This window comes from Globicephala melas, chromosome 8 (genome assembly GCF_963455315.2).
Source record: "Globicephala melas chromosome 8, mGloMel1.2, whole genome shotgun sequence".
Lineage (NCBI taxonomy): Eukaryota > Metazoa > Chordata > Mammalia > Artiodactyla > Delphinidae > Globicephala > Globicephala melas.
This window is the reverse complement of record NC_083321.1, coordinates 59,812,051-59,831,848: the sequence shown is the minus strand read 5'-3', so window position 1 is coordinate 59,831,848 and position 19,798 is coordinate 59,812,051. Positions and strand designations below refer to the sequence as shown.

At 37.3% G+C, this 19,798-nt stretch overlaps 2 protein-coding genes across 9 annotated transcripts in view; one reads left to right on the top strand and one right to left on the bottom strand.

The window, feature by feature from the left end:
- The window catches only part of CCDC90B (coiled-coil domain containing 90B), a 59,987-nt gene that overhangs the window by 31,801 nt on the left and 8,388 nt on the right, over positions 1-19,798 (top strand). For 2 of the 4 annotated variants that reach the window (XM_060303812.1, XM_060303811.2), the window contains exons 2-8: positions 938-1,057; positions 3,694-3,797; positions 7,837-7,938; positions 8,943-8,984; positions 9,082-9,153; positions 9,253-9,299; positions 11,125-11,239. In XM_060303812.1, the coding sequence (XP_060159795.1) occupies positions 938-1,057; positions 3,694-3,797; positions 7,837-7,938; positions 8,943-8,984; positions 9,082-9,153; positions 9,253-9,299; positions 11,125-11,191 (554 nt within the window). In that variant the 3' untranslated portion in view covers positions 11,192-11,239. Of the gene's footprint in view, positions 1-937; positions 1,058-3,693; positions 3,798-7,836; positions 7,939-8,942; positions 8,985-9,081; positions 9,154-9,245; positions 9,300-11,124; positions 11,240-19,798 lie in introns of all 4 variants that reach the window. The other 2 variants (XM_060303810.1, XM_030835935.3) reach the window with 1 other exon arrangement.
- ANKRD42 (ankyrin repeat domain 42) overlaps positions 148-19,798 on the bottom strand; it is an 84,538-nt gene continuing 64,887 nt past the window's right edge. For 2 of the 5 annotated variants that reach the window (XM_060303799.1, XM_060303803.1), the window contains one exon: positions 2,584-7,469. In XM_060303799.1, the coding sequence (XP_060159782.1) occupies positions 7,379-7,469 (91 nt within the window). In that variant the 3' untranslated portion in view covers positions 2,584-7,378. The other 3 variants (XR_009564936.1, XM_060303797.1, XM_060303802.1) reach the window with 3 other exon arrangements.

The following is a 19,798-nucleotide window of genomic DNA, read 5'->3' as shown; positions in this document are numbered from 1 at the left end:
AAGAGTGGGAGGACAGAAAGCTACTTTAGACGGGGGTATATGTCTAAAAATTATCACAGCTCTATGAAAGACTTCTGAGCAAGAAGGAGAGTTGCTGGACAGTTTCTGCTCTCCAGTAATTAGAGGTGTGCCAGCAATACCCAAAGCTTTTTTTTTTTTTTTTTTAATAAATTTATTTATTTACTTTGGGCTACTTTGGGTCTTTGTTGCTGTGCGCAGGCTTTCTCTAGTTGAGGCGAGCGGTGTCTACTCTTCGTTGCAGTGTGCGGGCTTCTCATTGTGGTGGCTTCTCTTTGTTGCGGAACACGGGCTCTAGGCGCGTGGGCTTCAGTAGTTGTGGCATGCGGGCTCAGTATCTGTGGCTCACGGGCTCTAGAGCGCAGGCTCAGTAGCTGTGGCGTACGGGCTTAGTTGTTCCGCGGCATGTGGGATCATCCCAGACCAGGGCTCGAACCCATGTCCCCTGCATTGGCAGGCGGATTCTTAACCACTGCGCCACCAGGAAAGTCCCCCCCAAAGCTTTTGATGTATATTATGTTATGATGTTAGACTGACTCTTAAAATTTTGGAATACTAAAAGACAGCAAACATTTACTGAATGTTTACTACGTACAGAATAATGTTAGAGACTTTCAAATAAAAGAATCAGGGGCTCAAGGACTTCCCTGGCAGTCCAGTGGTTAAGACTACCCTCCCAATGCAGCGGGTATGGGTTCGATCCCTAGTCAGGGAATTAAGAACCTGCATGCTGCACGGCGTGGCGAAAAAAAAAAAAAGAATCAGGAGCTCAGATAAATCCTTTATCTTGCTTGAAATTACAGAATTCCCAAGTAGAAGAGCTGGAACTGTATTACAAATAGATGGGGGGAAATGCTTTAGAAGCTAAAATGTGACGCTTCTATTAGTTACTACAAAAAAAACTGCCTTCTCTTTTCAGATTTCTTCACCACCGCAACCAAGGAAGGATATGATATGAGGCCAGTGGACATAACTCCTTTAGAACAAAGGAAATTAACGTTTGATACGCATGCCTTGGTTCAGGACTTGGAAACTCATGGTGAGAAACATGGGTCCCTTTTGAAAGAATATCAGCAGCACTCATAACAAATTACCTAGTCAAGACAATATCACCATTATGAACAATTAAGAGTCACTGTTTAGGTTGCTTCCATGTCCTGGCTATTGTAAATAGAGCTGCAATGAACATTGTGGTATATGACTCTTTGAATTATGGTTTTCTCAGAGTATATGCCTAGTAGTGGGATTGCTGGGTCGTATGGTAGTTCTATTTTTAGTTTTTTAAGGAACCTCCATGCTGTTCTCCATAGTGGCTGTATCAGTTTACACTCCCACCAACAGTGCAAGAGGGTTCCCTTTTCTCCACACCCTCTCCAGCATTTATTGTAGATTTGTTGATGATGGCCATTCTGACCGGTGTGAGATGATATCTCATTGTAGTTTTGATTTGCATTTTTCTAATGATTTAATGATGTTGAGCATTCTTTCATGTGTTTGTTGGCAATCTGTATATCTTCTTTGGAGAAATGTCTGTTTAGGTCTTCTGCCCATTTTTGGATTGGGTTGTTTGTGTTTTTGATATTGAGCTGCATGAATGGATAAAGATGTGGCACATATATACAATGGAATATTACTCAACCATAAAAAGAAACGAAATTGAGTTATTTGTAGTGAGGTGGATGGACCTGGAGTCAGTCATACAGAGTGAAGTAAGTCAGAAAGAGAAAAACATACCGTATGCTAACACATGTATATGGAATCTAAAAAAAAGAATGGTCATGAAGAACCTAGGGGCAAGACGGGAATAGAGACGTAGACCTACTAGAGAATGGACTTACGGACATGGGGAGGGGGAAGGGTAAGCTGGGGCAAAGTGAGAGAGTGGCATGGACATATATACACTACCAAACGTAAAATAGATAGCTAGTGGGAAGCAGCCGCATAGCACAGGGAGATCAGCTCCGTGCTTTGTGACCACCTAGAGGGGTGGGATAGGGAGAGTGGGAGGGAGGGAGATGCAAGAGGGAAGAGATATGGGGATATATGTATAACTGATTCACTTTGTTATAAAGCAGAAATTAACACACCATTGTAAAGCAATTATACTCCAATAAAGATGTTAAAAAAAAAGTCACTATTTAAATATGAGCCATCCATAAACATCCATAAAATAGAATATTTTAGTCACGAAAATGGTATAGTTTGAAGAGTATTTACTGATGTGAGAAATGCTCAAGATACATGTGCAGAATGATTCCAATTATGTAAAAAAACAACTGTAGTTTCTAGGCTGATACTAAAGTTTATGTGGAAGTACAAGCACAATGTTTAAGAATAGAAAAAAAAGAAAATCAAAGAATGTCACAAAAAATTACCAGATGTCAAAACAGTTATTTAAAGTATATGAAGAGCTTCCCTGGTGGCGCAGTGGTTGAGAGTCCGCCTGCCGATGCAGGGGACATGGGTTCGTGCCCCAGTCCGGGAAGATCCCACGTGCTGCGGAGCGGCTGGGCCCGTGAGCCATGGCCACTGAGCCTGCGCGTCCGGAGTCTGTGCTCTGCAACGGGAGAGGCCACAACAGTGAGAGGCCCACGTACCGCAAAAATAAATAAATAAAGTATATGAAACTATAGGAATAGAAGAGTTGATTTAATGGAATAGAATGGTATTCAGAAACGTGTGTCTTAGAAAGCAATAAAGAAGGCATTACAAATTAGGGAAAGGAAGGACTGTTTGATAAATGAGCTATGATAAATGACTAGCCATTGGAAAAAAATAGATTCCCTTACTGAAAAATAAATTCCAGATTGATGAAAAGCTAAATGTAAAAAAAAGAAAGACTGAAAAATATTATAATATAGAAATATTTTTTGACTTATAGAGTAAGGAAGCAAGACAAAACTCAAAAGCAATGAAAGTAAAAGTAAAGACTGACAGATGTGACTACAGAAATATTTATTTAAATCTGTGTATCGAAGGATATGATCCGTAAGGTTAAAAATGTTAGCAACACATATGACAGTGAGCCTATTGCTTTAATATACAAAGAATTCATATGAATCAATAAGAAAAGTTAAGCAGTTTTATAGAAAAATGGACAAAGGCCATAAACAGTTCACAGAAAAATAAATTACCAATAAATGTACGTAAAGATGCTTAATCAAGGAAATGCAAATTTTAAGTATAAAAATAATAATGCAATACCATTTTAATGCCAATTATACACTCAAAAAAGACTAGTAATACCCATGTTGATGTAAATGTGGGGAAATGGATCAGTGGAATTAAAATTGGAGAGTGCTTTTTAGAGAGTAATTTAGCATAATCTGTCGATTTTTAATTATAACCATTTTTTTAAAAGACTGCAGTTGACCCTTGAACAACACAGGGGTTGGGGCACTGACCGCCTGTGTAGTCAAAAATCTGCATGTAACTTTATAGTGGCCCTCTGTATCCGCAATTGCACATCCACAGCTTCAAGCAACCACAGATTGTGTGGTATGGTAGTATTTACTATTGAGAAAAATCTGCATCTAAGTGGACCCACTCAGTTCAAATCCATGTGTTCAAGAGTCAACTGCATGAAAATTTAAATGATAGAAGTTATTCTAGCTGTCTATTTTGAGAAGGATGTGCACTTTTTAAAAAATATAAATACCTATTTGCCACTTGTAGGATTTGACAAAGCACAAGCAGAAACAATTGTATCAGCATTAACCATTTTATCGAATGTCAGCCTCGATACTATCTATAAGGAGATGGTCACTCAAGCTCAACAGGTAATGTTTTCATTTTTATCACTTCTGACAGTTTCATTAGACAATCTTTTTCATAACTGCATCTCTGTTTAGCCACCCACCTTCTAAACACACCTGCATCTTCCTTATTATTCTCTCTAAAGGAACCAAAAACGAAAAACGTGTAGCAAAGTCAGTATCCAGAGAGACTGAGGAGTTAGAATAGTCATCACAAAATTATGGTAACACAAAGAGTAAAATTTTGTCAGATCTTTCATTGTGTAAGATAATTATATTATTTGAGTCATGGGATGGTGGTAGGTTGTTAGTGAAACAACTTTTTCCACATAGAAAGCCCACCACAGTAGAAGAGCTGACCAGTTTACTGCAGTCATGTGTATGTTCTGGTTAATTTTCACAAAGTTGGAAAGCTGGAAGGGACTTACATACATGGCTGGGAAGGAGTTCATAAATCACCTAAGATGCTTTAATCTGACCAGATAGCTGAATCCTTAAACGCCAAGTAATACCATTTACGAAGAACTTAAGAAGTGAGAGGCAGTGCTGGGGACTGCTCATATATGATCTTATTTAATCTCTCTAACAACCTTGAAAAGTAGGTAGAATTATTCTGTTTTACCACTGAAGAAAGGATCAGAGAGGTTCACTAATTTGCAAGAGTTGTCATTGTGGTGCTATGGACAAAAAGCAATAATTTTATATGAAGGATAGAATAAGCTAAATGAACTTAACTGTAGAATAATAATTCATAATCTGTCAATCATGAATTAATTACTGTGTTGAAGAATCCGTTTTCTTTCTCTGGTTATATTTTTTTAATTTTTTAAATTTAGGCTTTCTTCTTCAGATAAATATTTCACAGCAGAGAAATATTAGGATTTCTTTCTTACATAAAATTAGGAGCTCTTGCATAAAATGTCATTACTTCAAAGGTCATGAAAGAGCGAAATTTTTAAAAGATTTTTTTCTGTAATATCCAATTAATTATGTATTTAGAATTAAAAGCATTCAGCCCCTAGATTTAACTTAACTTTAAATTTGTATGTGTATTATTTTAGCTAAATTTATTCAGGATCATAACAGACTATTAATATTAAATCCACCAAAGAAAAAGCCACTCATTTAATCCCCCCCAAACCTTTGAGCTATCCTGAAAGAGCTAATGGTACTCTTAAATCAGATTTTTAAGTTTCTCTGCAATATAATCAGTGAATTAAAACTTTTTTGAGGAATTTTTATGCTGCCAGGGCCATTTAATCTTACATTTAAAATGTAGGATTAGGGGCTTCCCTGGTGGCGCAGTGGTTGAGAGTCCGCCTGCCGATGCAGAGGACACGGGCTCGTGCCCCGGTCTGGGAGGATCCCACATGACGCGGAGCGGCTGGGCCCGTGAGCCATGGCCGCTGAGCCTGCGCATCAACGGGAGAGGCCACAACAGTGAGAGGCCCGTGTACCACACACACACACACACAAAATGTAGGATTGGATGTAGGAACACTACTACTGAACTTTTGGGTTTTTTATTACTGGTGTATGAAATCAAAATCCCATTCCATCCTTGAGCCATAGGCCATGAGGCAAACAAGCTTCATACCTGATCACTTCAGAAAGAGCCATGCTAAGTCAAGTGTGCTCAGTCTGAGAATTCGGTTATATTCTGAATTTGCTTATTGTCTGAATAACATTCATATTCTCTGGTGGCGCCACAATAGTTACAATGATCACACTTTTAATAGATTTGACTGTATTAAATTTTTCCACTTAAAGTTTTTGAAGATGCACATACGTGCTATCTTATAGGCTTTTTGAGTCCCAAACTATTTAGAGGCGGAAAGGGAGATAGAAAGAGTTTAGAGTCACAGTACAGTAATTCCTTATTCTCAGGTTCAGAGTCTATAAGAAGTATGTAGTTACATTTTCTACTCTTCTGTATGTAGTTCTGGTAATAAAATAACATTTTATTAAAGACTTAAACAAAAATAATATTATAGTTAATGTCTTCGAACTCCTTCATAATGATATTTGGGGGGAACAAGACCGACAACCCCTAGAGGCCACTTCTGTATGATTTCTGAGGTAATTCTCATGAATATTTCAAGCAGAACTGCATAAAAGAAAATGAACCTCCCTCCCCAATAATATAGATGAGGGATAGGGAAAGCATTAGTCAGGGATAGGGAAAGAGTCAGGGATGTCTATTGTACACAGTAAAAAATACTTTTTCATTTTATGATAGGAATAATATTTAAAGCAAAACTCCCTCCACATCAAAACATTGGAGTCACACTGTCCTGCTTCAGCCATTAGACACCTGTCTCATCACATTCATCGAATGCTAACTGTGCACCAAGTATTACTGTAAGCATTTTACATGCATTATATCATTTAGTCCTCAAAACAACTCTATAAGATATAGGTAGTTTTTATTCCCATTTCAGCAAAGAGGAGGTCAAAGAAGCTAAATAACGTGCCCAAAGGCTCATAGTAAATGTCAGCGTTTGGATTCAAACCCAGGCAGCCTGACTCCAGAACTCACATTTTTAACCTCCAGTCTATGTGGCTGTGCCATCTGACCGCTGTTCTTAGAGAACATGTGTGCATTCCAGACCCTTTGAAGACTGAGTCATTCCGTAGCCATGCATCTGGAACTACTGTAGCCTCTGTTTTCTAAACGTCAAGGCAGTTTTGAAATAGCCTTTTTCACCCATATTGTGGTCAGTGGAGGACTGTAACCCCAACAATGCACTCCTAGCCACAAACTATGACAAAATGGGAGTTCCACTAGTCATTCTGTTCTTGTTTGGGTTTTTCTGTTTTGTTTATAAACCCTGTTATAGAGGGTCTTTTTCAAGGTTACACCTTCATCTACTTTTTCTTTTGATTAAAAAGAGATAAAAGATGAGTCAGCAAGCTACACGATTTTGAGAAGTTTAGTGGTTAACGTTACATTTGCCTTGTAAGACTGCTTTAAATCATTTCTACAAAAATGTCCCTCCCTAGCAAAGTAAAAGTTTATAAGTCTATCAGATAGGGCTTCCCTGGTGGTGCAGTGGTTAAGAATCCGCCTGCCAATGCAGGGGACCCAGGTTCGATCCCTAGTCTGGGAAGATCCTACATGCCACGGAGCAACTAAGCCCGTGCACCACAGCTACTGAGCCTGTGCTCTAGAGCCCGCTAACTCCTGAAGCCCGTGCTCCACAACAAGAGAAGCCACTGCAATGAGAAGCCCGTGCACCGCAACAAAGAGTAGCCCCCGCTCATTGCAACTAGAGAAAGCCCACACGCAGCAATGAAGACCCAACACAGCCAAAAATAAATAAAATAAATTTTAAAAAAAGAAAGAACTTGTGTGGTGATGGAGGTGTTAACTAAAAACTTAAAAAAATAAATCTATCAGATAGGGGCCACCTTTTCTTTCACAAATTCTTTGTAGTGCCAAATATAGGAAAGATACTCAGGAATTTAAACCAAACTATGTTATACTGACAATTATTTAAACGATACTTCTATTTTATTACCTGACTTCTAAGTCTTATTCAGTATCCTAGAAATTTCTGATGGTAGAAGATCCTTCAAAATCAACTTCCCTGGCGGTCCAGTGGTTAAGACTCCGTGCTTTCACTGTCTGGGGTGCAGGTTCGATCCCTGGTCGGGAACCAAGATCCCGCAAGCCGCGCAGCCAAAAAATAAAAACTAAAAAAAAAAAAGCAAAGCAATGAAAGATAAAAACTTTCCCATGTAGATATTTTTAAAATAAATAAACAATAAAAAAAGAGTATTTGCTGAGGAGCTCTTGGAGGTTAAGTAAGCATTTAATTGGGATTCTTTCATTGAAAAGACCTAGACATGTGTTTCTCTTCACTGGGAAATACTTTTTCTTCCTTGAATCTCCTACTTCTTTTAATTTTGATATTTCAGATATATAGGTTTCATTTGTTTTGTTTTTTACTTAGCCAAGCAACATTATACCTTGTAGCAAGACAATAATTTTTTTTAATTTTCATGAACAACTCCATGCAAGGGGATGGCATCACTCAGTTATTTTAATTTTTCATTTTAGGAAATAACAGTACAGCAGTTAATGGCTCATTTGGACTCCATCAGGAAAGACATGGTCATCCTAGAGAAAAGTGAATTTGCAAATCTGCGAGCAGAGAACCAGGTGATACAAGTCTCAATTTATTACTAATAAAATAACTGATTTCATAAGTATCCTACTTGGTGAAGAATAGGACCCCAAAACAATTTCATGTGGTTATTAAATAATTATTAGCAAGTTTTTAGATAAAAGTATACATGGTTAACCATACCTAATCTATGTATACATCATAGTTTCTTGCATACTAAAGAATGACAGTTGTATCTTAAACAGGTCACATAAAAGGAAATCTTTGATCTACATATATTTTATTAAATTTCTAGTGTAGTTCAGAATAATGTTCTCAGAACTGACAGTAATGTAGCATTTTCCATTTTTTTGGTTCTGTAATAATTATTTTGTCACTTAAGAGAAAAATGTTTCTGTAATTCAGTCAGAACTTTGTTGTTACCCACTAGCTTAAAATATTTTAAAATTTAGAATATCAATCTTTTTTTATTCTTAAGTAGAATACAGTTGGTCCCCCCTTATCTGCATTTTCGCTTTCCACAGTTTTAGTTACTTGTGGTCAACTGCAGTCTGAAAATATTAAGTGGAAAATTCCAGAAATAAACAGTTCATATGTTTATGTCACACTGATCTGAGTAGCATGATGAAATCTTTCACCGTCCCACTCCATTCCCCCCAGGACATGAATCATCTCTTTGTCCAGTGTATCCACACTGTATATGCTACCTACCCATTAGTATAAGAAAAAACATAGTACATATAGGGTTCAGTACTATTCGAGGTTTCATCCACTTGGGGTCTTGGAACATATCCCCAGTGGATCAGGGGGGGCTACTGTATTGAAACATAAATACATTGTCTAATGTTATGTTCATAATTATTTTCTGAATACGATGAACTATTAGTTCTTTTTTTGTCTTTATTCTTTATCAGATAATGTATTAGAAATCCACAGAATGTCCAATTTTTGCTTATGCAAGGTTTCAGATTTTTTTTAATAAATCATAATATGGACTTTGATTTAACACCAATTGTGTGTGATCTTTCTTTATACCTAGAAAATGAAAATTGAATTAGAACAAGTTAAGCAACAACTGATAGTAAGTGAAACTTTTTTCCCCACTTCAGAATAGTTCATTAATTTCAGAACAAATATTCATTACAAGATCACTTTCTTAATTTTTTTTTTCTTTAAAGAATGAAACCAGTCGAATCAGAGCAGATAATAAACTGGATATCAACCTAGAAAGGAGCAGAATAACAGATATGGTAATGTGCTTTTAAATGTACTTTTTTGCACTTACTCCTTTTTAATTCCTTTTAGTCTTTTTTTTAACCTCTTGATAAACCATATCGTTTAGTTTACAGATCAAGAAAAGAAACTTATGGAGGCAACCACAGAATTTACCAAAAATGTAAGCTGCCATGTAAAAGTTTCTCTTCTGTATAGCTCTCATGCCTTATGTAACTGCCTTTATATGTATCATTTTATAAGTTTGGACTTCAACAAGCTAGCCCTATAGATTCCATGATTTCCTCATAGCTGTTATAGTTAACCAGTACTTTGGGGGAAGCTGCTACCAGGTGGAGGGGAGTACCTGAGCTGTGACTTCTGAGTCAGAATCAAGCTTTCCAGGTAGCATACCTTTTTTTAACTAAATTATTTTTATATGGAAGAGAACTATTTTTTTAAAAAGACAAGGATTCACAATTAGTATTTAAGGAATGCCTAGGTTCAGTCAAATAAAAAATTTTTATGTTAGATACTGTTTTACTTAACTTTTTTGTCTATTAATTTATTTAATCCTCATATCAGCCTCTGTGTGAGGTAGGCACTCTATTCCCATTCTACCAATTTGGAAAGTGAGGCAGAAGGAAGTTAAGGTCACACAACTAAAAATTGGTAGAGCCAGATGTCAACCTGGATTCTAAATTCCATACTCATAACTACTGTTTACCTCTCAGTAATCCTAAATTGTGATCATTAATTAACCTCTGTGGCTGAGTAAAACCTAGCTTTCTGACTCAGCCTAGTCCTTTTCTTAAAAGTTAAGAAGTCACTCGGTCTACAGTCTAACATAAGAGACATCACTCTTGATTATAATTCAGTAGACGCGAAGGTCCCATTTGCCGTTCTAAGCAGCCTATATTCCCTTCTCTAACTTCTTGGCCAGATAAAGGAGATAAACAAGGAAATCAACAAATTCTCTCCCAGCTAATTTCTGAGCTATAAATATCATCTCATTTCTCTTTCTACCCCTTAGTCCCTATGCATATAGCATTCAGTGTTCCCCAACATCTGCCATCTCCTTTAAATACTGGTGCCAGTTCATATTATAAACCCAGTTGGTTTTTCCTTTTGCAAAATATATTTAAAGTTTTAACTATGATATCCTAAGGACTTTATACAAATAAGGTGATAGTTCTGTGACTAACATTTTTGCTTCTTAGTTTATCCTCATATATTTAGGTCTCAAATACAGGCATACCTCAGAGGTATTGCAGGTCCATTTCCAGACAACAGCAATAAAGCAAATACTGAAATAAAGTGAGTCACACAAATTTTTTGGTTTCCCAGTGCATATAAAAGTTATGTTTACAATATACTGTAGTTTATTAAGTGTGCAGTAGCACTATATCTAAATAAACAATATCTATACCTTAATTTAAAAATAACTGCTAAAAAGATGCTAACCATCTTCTGAGCTGTCGGTGCATGGTAATCTTTTGCAATAGTAACATCAGAGATCACTGGTCACAGATCACCATAATAAATATAGTAATAATGAAAAAGTTTGAAGTACTGCAAGAATCACCAAAATGTGACACAGAGACATGAAGTGAGCAAATGCTCATGGAAAAATGGCGCCGATACACTTGTTTGACTCAGGGTTGCCACAAAGCTTCAATTTGTTTAAAAACAGCATGCAGCATCTTCGAAGCACAATAAAATGAGGTATGCCTGTATCTTCCTGTGAGGTTTTTAGTAGAAGGTGCCCAGAATGTGATAATCCTAAGAAATAGTCTCCAAATATCAAAGTGGAAGGAATACTTTTGTCAATTTGTAATATTCATGTAGTGTTATTTTTTCTTTTTAATATCACTGTGCTTTTTTACTGTTTCCCCACTTAAAACTTTTGTTACACAAAATTAGCCCATAAGTGAGGATTTCTAAAGTAAACATTTTTCTCCATGATACACAGGGACAAAATTTAATTGTCTTATTCTTAATTACTACAGGATACCAAAACCAGAGGTATTATTTCAGAGACCGGTAACAAAATTGACACTGAAATTGCTTCTTTAAAAACCCTAATGGAGTCTAACAAGCTTGAGACAATTCGTTACCTTGCAGGTAAGGCTGTGTTTGTCAGAGAAAGGAATTACTGTCATTTGATTTTCGGACTTATTAGCTCCTACCTCCCAAGGTAGCCATGGGGTACAGAAGAAAAAAGGAGGAGCTGTAACAGATCTCCTTTATTGTTTGGTTCCCTGGAGTACTTGGAAAATGTAAGTTTAACAGGCAGTAAATTTAGGATATAAGTTTAACAGGCAACTCTGCATCCTCCTAATGGGAAAAAGCATATGGATGTCAAAGATAAACATAAACACAAGTACAAAACGATGCAAAGATACACTGTGTATTCCACAATGAAAAAAACGAAAATTTTTAGATAAAGATCACCAAAATAGATACAGACCATTAAAAACCACAGCAAGCAAAGGGGCAAAAACTACCTCCTATCTTGAATCCAACTGACAGAGCAGGGATACTACCCAGAATTAGATTATTTGTCACATACTGAGTTCCTCAAGTACCATGTGACCTGACCAATTTACAGAGCCCCAAGGAGTTAGAAAGAATGCCCTAGTCAAGTAGTACATTTTTCTTTGTATAAAAAAGTAATACATTTTCATCCTAAATTGTTCATATAATTCAAAAGCAATATAGTAAAAGTGAAAGCCTTCTCCTTCCCCATGTGTATTTACTATTAGTAGTATATATCTTTCTAGGCTTTTCTTTCTATATGTGAACATTGCAGATTTTTTAAACAGTAATTAGATGATACTGTACAGAGTACAACTTTTAAAAATTTAACCAAATGTTTTGATTATCTTTCCACATGAATACATATATAGACTTTTTTTTTTTACTAGAAAACATACTATTCCATTGTATGAAAATACCATAATTTATTTATCCAAACCTCTATTAACAGACATTCTGCTCCCAACTGTTTTTATTAAAAACAATATTGCGGGCTTCCCTGGTGGTGCCAGTGGTTAAGACTCCACCTGCCAACACAGGGGACACAGGTTCAAGCCCTGGTCTGGGAAGATCCCACATGCCATGGAGCAATGAAGCCCATGTGCCTAGAGCCTGTGCTCCGCAACAAGAGAAGCCCCTGCTCGCCACAACTAGAGAAAGCCCACGTGCAGCAACGAAGACCCAATGCAGCCAAAAATAAATAAAATAAATTTATTTTAAAAAATATTGGACCAAATAGCCCTATATATGTGTGAGTAAATACACACACACCCCTTTATGCCATCATGCTAGTATTTCTATATAATAAATTGCTTATGCACATCTAAAAATTGGGGTCAAAAAGATAGGCACATTTAAAATTTTTATGTTATTGAATTGTCCAAAATAAAATTGCTGCTTTATACCATCAGTGATTTTCTGGGTAGGCACTAATTATGTTGAAGCGGCAGCAGGAGTAGAGATGGAGCCCCTAGCCCTCAGCTGATGCACACCCCGACTCCCCCTTCCTCTCTTCAACTTGAATGACTTAGCATCTAAGATCCATTTGAAGAAAGGGTTCTAAGGCTAAAACAAGATTTGAAAACCCCTATTCTAGCAAAGTCTCTGGAACCAGAGATCATCTGTCCAATAGGAATGCTAACAGGAAATGCCAAATCAGCACAGTTTGCAGTGTTCATTCCCACTTTCAAAATAGACCTCAAAGCACCCCAGGTTAGGAAGAGCTTTGTATTCCACTCAGCTTCTTCTAATGTATTAACCTAAAGAGTTACCTTCCTTTCCTTTTTTCACTGTGGATTTACAACTAACAGTTCTGAAGGCACCACCCTTTATTTTTAAGAGCAACAGCAACTACCTTGGAGACAGGTACACATAGTGTTGAGTCCTGCTTCCACCACTTGCTAGCAGTAAAACTTTGGGCTTGTTGCCTCGTCTGTATGATGGGAATACTATCACCAACTTCATAGGGTTTTAATTATGGATAAATACGGTGATACATGAAATTCTTTAGCACACTATCTGGAACATGGTAAGTAGTAGCATGGTAAGTAGTAAGATCAAATGAGAGAATGTATAATTGACCAGTGGCAACAAGACAAGAAACTGTTTAAGTGTTATTCTTTCTCCTCAACTGTCCAGCTTCCCCCTGTGTCTCAGAGAGACCTAATCCCATTTCTTAAAGGAAATGATCTTGTCATTAATCAAGTTTCAGTAAGTAGTGTGACCAAATGGGATAATGTATAATTAGATTTACACATTAAAAAAATAGGATAGCCTTAACTATGAAAGGCTGTTTCTCATGTCTTTTTTTTTTTTTTTTTTTTTTTAGTTGTTTGGCTGCGTGCAGGCTTTCTCTAGTTGCGGCACGCGGGGGCTACTCTTCATTGCAGTGCACGGGCTTCTCATTGCAGTAGCTTGTCTTGTTGCGGAGCACGGGCTCTAGGTGCATGGGCTCAGTAGTTGTGGCACAGGGGCTCTAGAGCACAGGCTCAGTAGTTGTGGTGCACGGGCTTAGTTGCTCCGCGGCATGTGGGATCTTGCCAGACCAGGGCTCAAACCCGTGTCCCCTGCATCGGCAGGCGGATTCTTAACCACTGTGCCACTAGGGAAGTCCCTCTTGTGTCTTTAATCATAGAAGTTTGCTCTTCATCTCAGAGTCTCTATTTTAAAATCATGGGTGTTTAAACAGACTAGAATCTAGGGAGTCCCTAAAAGCCTCACCCAAATTCACCTTCTTAAGGAGAACAGAAAGGTTTTCTATCCAGTATGATGTAACATAGAGAACAGGTGGTATGTTAACTGTTTAAAAAGCCTGATGCAGGCCTTCCCTGGCAGCACAGTGGTTAAGAATCCGCCTGCCAGTGCAGTAGACACGGGTTCTAGCCCTGGTCCAGGAAGATCCCACATGCCGCGGAGCAGCTAAGCCGGGGCGCCACAACTACTGAGCCTGCACTCTAGAGCCCGCGAGCCACAACTACTGAGCCCATGTGCCACAACTACTGAAGCCTGTGCTCCTAGAGCCCATGCTCTGCAATGAGAAGCCACCACAATGAGAAGCCCACGCACCGCAACAGAGTATCCCCCCCGCTTGCCACAACTAGAGAAAGCCCACAGGCAGCAATGAAGACCCAACAGAGCCAAACACAAACATATTAATAAATAAATAAATTTTAAAAAAAATAAAAAGGCTGATGCTTTCTCTGCCTTTTCTTCTACCTCACTGAGTTTTTTTTTAAAGGGCTTCCATTAAAATTTCATTTTTTATTTATAAATTTTTAATAATTATGAAATCACTTTTTCTTTTTGCCATTTTTTTTTAATAATTGCCTCACCATACTGTGTTAGTTTCTGTTGCACAACAAAGCGAATCAGCCATATGCATACACATGTACCCATATCCCCTCCCTCTTGAGCCTCCCTTCCATCCTCCCTTTCCCACCCCTCTAGGTCATCGCAAAGCACCAAGCCGATCTCCCCGTGCTATGCTGCTGCTTGCCACCAGCCAACTATTTTACATTCAGTAGTGTATATATGTCGATGCTCCTCTCACTTTCTCCCAGCTTTGCCCTCCCACCCCATGTCCTCAAGTCCATTCTCTATGCCTACCTCTTTATTCCTGCGCTGCAACTAGGTTCATCAGTACCATTTTTTTTTTTTTTTTTTAGATTCCATATATATGCGTTAGTATAACGGTATTTTTCTCTTTCTGACTTACTCTGTATGACAGACTCTGAGTCCATCCACCTCACTACAAATAACTCAGTTTCATTTCTTTTTATGGCTGAATAATATTCCATTGTATATATGTCCCACATCATCTTTATCCATTCATCTGTTGATGGACATTTAGGTTGGTTCCATGTCCTGGCTATTGTAAATAGTGCTGCAGTGAACATTGTGGTGCATGTCTCTTTTTGAATTATTGTCTTCTCAGGGTATATGCCCAGTAGTGGGATTGCTGGGTCGTACAGTAGTTCTATTTTTAGTTTTTTAAGGAACCTCCATACTGTTTTCCATAGTGGTTGTATCAATTTACATTCCCACCAACAGTGTAGGAGGGTTCCCTTTTCACCACACCCTTTCCAGCATTTATTGTTTCTAACTTTTTTGATACTGGCCATTCTGACTGGCATGAGGTGATATACCTCACTGTAGTTTTGATTTTCATTTCTCTAATAATTAGTGATGTTGAGCATCTTTTCATGTGCTTCTTGGCCATCTGTATGTCTTCCTTGGTGAAATGTCTGTTTAGGTCTTCCGCCCATTTTTTAACTGGATTGTTTGTTTTTTTGATATTGAGCTCCATGAACTGTTGGTATAGTTTGGAGACTATTCCTTGGTCTGTTGTTTAATTTGCAAATGTTTTCTCCCATTCTGAGGGTTGTCTTTTTGTCTTGTTTATGGTTTCCTTTGCTGTGTAAAAGCTTTTAAGTTTAATTAAGTCCCATGTGTTTGTTTTTATTTCTGTTACTCTAGGAGGTGGTTCAAAAAGATCTTGCTGTGGTTTATGTCAAAGAGTGTTTTTCCTATGTTTTCCTCTAAAAGTTTTATAGTGTCTGGTCTTACATTTAAGTCTTAATCCATTTGGAGTTTATTTTTGTGTACGGTGTTACGTAATGTTCTAATTTCATTCTTTTACATGAGGCTGTCCAGTTTTCCCAGCACCACTTATTGAAGAGGCTGTCTTTTCTCCATTGTATGTTCTTGCCTCCTTTGTCATAAATTAGGTGCCCATATGTGCGTGGGTTTATCTCTGGGCATTCTAACCTGTACCCTTGATCTATATTTCTGTTTTTGTGCCAGTACCATACTGTCTTGATTACTGTAGCTTTGTGGTATAGTTTGAAGTCAGGGAGCCAGATTCCTCCAACTCCGTTTTTCTTTCTCATGATAGCTTTGGCTATTCGGGGTCTTTTGTGTTTCCATACGAATTGTAAGATTTTTTTGTTCTAATTTTGTGAAGAATGCCATTGGTAGTTTGATAGGGATTGCACTGAATCTGTAGATTGCTTTGGGTAGTATAGTCATTTTCACAATATTGATTCTTCCAGTCAGAGAACATGGTATATTTCTCCGTCTGTTTATGTCATCTTTGATTTCTTTCATCAGTGTTTTATAGTTTTCTGAGTACAAGTCTTTCACCTCCTTAGGCAGATTTATGCCTAGGTATTTTATTCTTTTTGCTGCAATGGTAAATGGGGGTGTTTCCTTAATTTCTCTTTCTTGTTTTTCTTTGTTGGTGTATAGGAATGCCAGAGATTTCTGTGCATTTTGTATCCTGCAACCTTACCAAATTCATTGATTAGTTCTAGTAGTTTTCTGGTGGCATCTTTAGGATTTTCTATGTATAGTATCATGTCATTGGCAAATAGTGACAGTTTTATTTCTTCTTTTCCAATTTGTATTCCTTTTATTTCTTTTTCTTCTCTGATTGCTGTGGCTAGGACTTCCAAAACTGTTGAATAAGAGTGGCGAGAGTGGACATCCTTGTCTTGTTCCTGATCTTAGAGGAAATGCTTTCAGTTTTTCAGCATTGAATATGATGCTTGCTGTGGGTTTGTCATAATATGGCCTTTATTATGTTGAGGTAGGTTCCCTCTATGCCCATTTTCTGGAGAGTTTTTATCATAAATCGGTGCTGAATTTTGTCAAAAGCATTTTCTGCATCTATTGAGATGATCATATGGTTTTTATTCCTTAATTTGTTAACGTGGTATATCACACTGATTGATTTGCGTATATTGAAGAATTCTTCCATCCCTGGGATAAATCTCACTTGATCATGGTGTATGATCCTTTTAATGTGCTGTTGGATTCCTGTTTGTTAGTATTTTGTTCAGGATTTTTGCATGTATGTTCATCAGTGATATTGGTCTGCAATTTTCTTTTTTTGTGATATCTTTTTCTGGTTTTGGAATCAGGGTGATGGTGGCTTCGTAGAATGAATTTGGGAGTGTTTCTCCCTCTGCAGTTTTTTGGAAGAGTTTGAGAAGGATTGGTGTTAGCTCTTTTCTAAACGTTTGATAGAATTCGCCTGTGAAGCTATCTGGTCCTGGACTTCTGTTTCTTGGAAGATTTTTAATTATGCTTTCAGTTTCATTACTTGTGATACGTCTGTTTATATTTTCTAATTCTTCCTGTTTCGGTCTTGTAAAATTGTACCTTTCCAAGAATTTGTCCATTTCTTCATGGTTGTCCATTTTATTGGCATATAGTTGTTTGTAGTAGTCTCTTATAATCCTTTGTATTTCTGCAGTGTCCGTTGTGATTTCTCCTTTTTCATTTCTAATTTTATTGATTTGCACCCTCTCCCTTTTTATCTTGATGAGTCTGGCTAAGGGTTTATCAATTTTGTTTATCTTCTCAAAGAACCAGCTTTTAGTTTTATTGATCTTTGCTATTGTTTTCTTTGTTTCTATTTCATTTATTTCTGCTTTGATCTTTATGATTTCTTTCCTTCTACTGAATTTGGATTTTCTTTGGTCATCGTTCTCTAGTTGTTTTAAGCGTAGGGTTAGATTGTTTATTTGAGATTTTTCTTTTTTCTTGAGGTGAGATTGAATTGCTGTAAACTTCCCTTTTAGAACTGCTTTTGCTGCGTCCCATAGGTTTTGGGTCGTCGTGTTTTTGTTGTCATTTGTTTCTATGTATTTTTTAATTTCTTCTTTGATTTCTTCAGTGATCTCTTGGTTTTTTTGTAGTGCACTGTTTAGCCTCCATGTATTTGTGTTTTTCACAGTTTTTTTCCTCTTAATTGATTTCCAGTCTCACGGCATTTTGGTCAGAAAAGATGCTTGATATGATTTCAATTTTCTTAAATTTTCCGAGACTTGATTTGCAACCCAAGATGTGATCTATCCTGGAGAATGTTCCATGTGCACCTGAGGAGAAAGTGTATTCTGCCACTTTTGGGTGGAATGTTCTGTAAATATCAATTAGATCTATCTAGTTTATTGTGTCATTTAAAGCTTGTGTTTCTTATTTATTTTCTGTTTGGATGATCTGTCCTTTGGTGTAAGTGGGGTGTTAAAGTCCCCTACTATTATTGTTACTGTCGATTTCTCCTTTCATGGTTGTTAGCATTTGCCTTATGTATTGAGGCACTCCTATGTTGGGTGCATAAACATTTATAATTATTATATCTTCTTGGACTGATCCTTTGATCATTATGTAGTGTCCCTCCTTTTCTCTCGTAACAATCTTTATTTTAAAGTCTCTTTTATCTGATATAAGTATTGGTACTCCAGCTTTCTTTTGATTTCCTTTTGCATGGAATATCTTTTTCCATCCCTTCACTTTCAGTCTGTATATGTTTCTAGGTCTGAAGTGGGTCTCCTGTAGAGAGCATATATATAGGTCCTGTTTTTGTATCCATTCAGCCAGTCTGTGTCTTTTGGTTGGAGCATTTAATCCGTTTACATTCAAGGTTATTATTGATATGTATGTTCCTATTACCATTTTCTTAATTGTTTTGGGTTTGTTTTTGTGGGTCTTTTTCTTGTCTTGTGTTTCCCACTTAGAGAAGTTTCTTTAGCATTTGGTGTTAATGAATTCTCTTAGCTTTCATTTGTCTGAAAAGCTTTTGACTTCTCCATCGAATCTGAATGAGATTCTTGCTGGGTACAGTAATCTTGGTTGTAGGTTTTTCTCTTTCATCACTTTTAAGTATATCCTGCCACTGCCTTCTGGCCTGCTAGTTTCCACTGAAAAATCAGCTGATAACCTTATGGGGATTCCTTTGTATGTTATTTTTTGTTTTTCCCCTGCTGCTTTTAATATTTTTCCTTTGAATTTAGTTTTTGTTAGTTTGATTAATATGTGTCTTGGTGTGTTTTTCCTAGGGTTTATCCTGTATGGGACTCTCTGTGCTTCCTGGACTTGGGTGACTATTTCCTTTCCCACATTAGGGAAGTTTTCCACTATAATCTCTTCACATTATTTTCTCAGACCCTTTCTTTTTCTCTTCTGGGACCCCTGTAATTCAAACGTTGGTGCGTTTAGTATTGTCCCAGAGATCTCTGAGATTGTCTTCAATTCTTTTCATTCTTTTTTCTTCATTCTGCTCCTCAGCAGTTATTTCCACCATTCTGTCTTCCAGCTCACTTATTTGTTCTTCTGCCTCTGTTATTGTTATTGATTCCTTCTGGTGTATTTTTCATTTCAGTTATTGTGTTGTTCATCTCTGTTTGTTTGTTCTTTAGTTCTTCTAGATCTTTGTTAAACATTTCTTGTATTTTCTCAATCCGTGCTTCCATTCTGAGATTCTGGATCATCTTTAATATCATTACTGTGAATTCTTTTTCAGGTTGATTGCCTATTTCCTCTTCGTTTATTTGGTCCTGTAGGTTTTTACCTTGCTCCTTCATCTGTGACATATTTTTTTTGCCATCTCTTTTTTTTTTTTCTCTTATGAGTGGGATTGTGTTCCTGTTTTACTGGTTGTTTGGCTTGAGGCTTCCAACACGAGTTTGTAGGCTATTGGGTAGAGCTGGGTCTTGGTGCTGAGATGAGGAACTCTGTGAGACCTCACTCTGATGAATATTCCCTGAGGTCTGAGGTTCTCTGTTAGTCCAGTGGTTTGGACTTGGAGCTCCCCCCACAGGAGCTTCCTCCTAACCCTGGGCTCACAAATCAAAATCCTGCAAG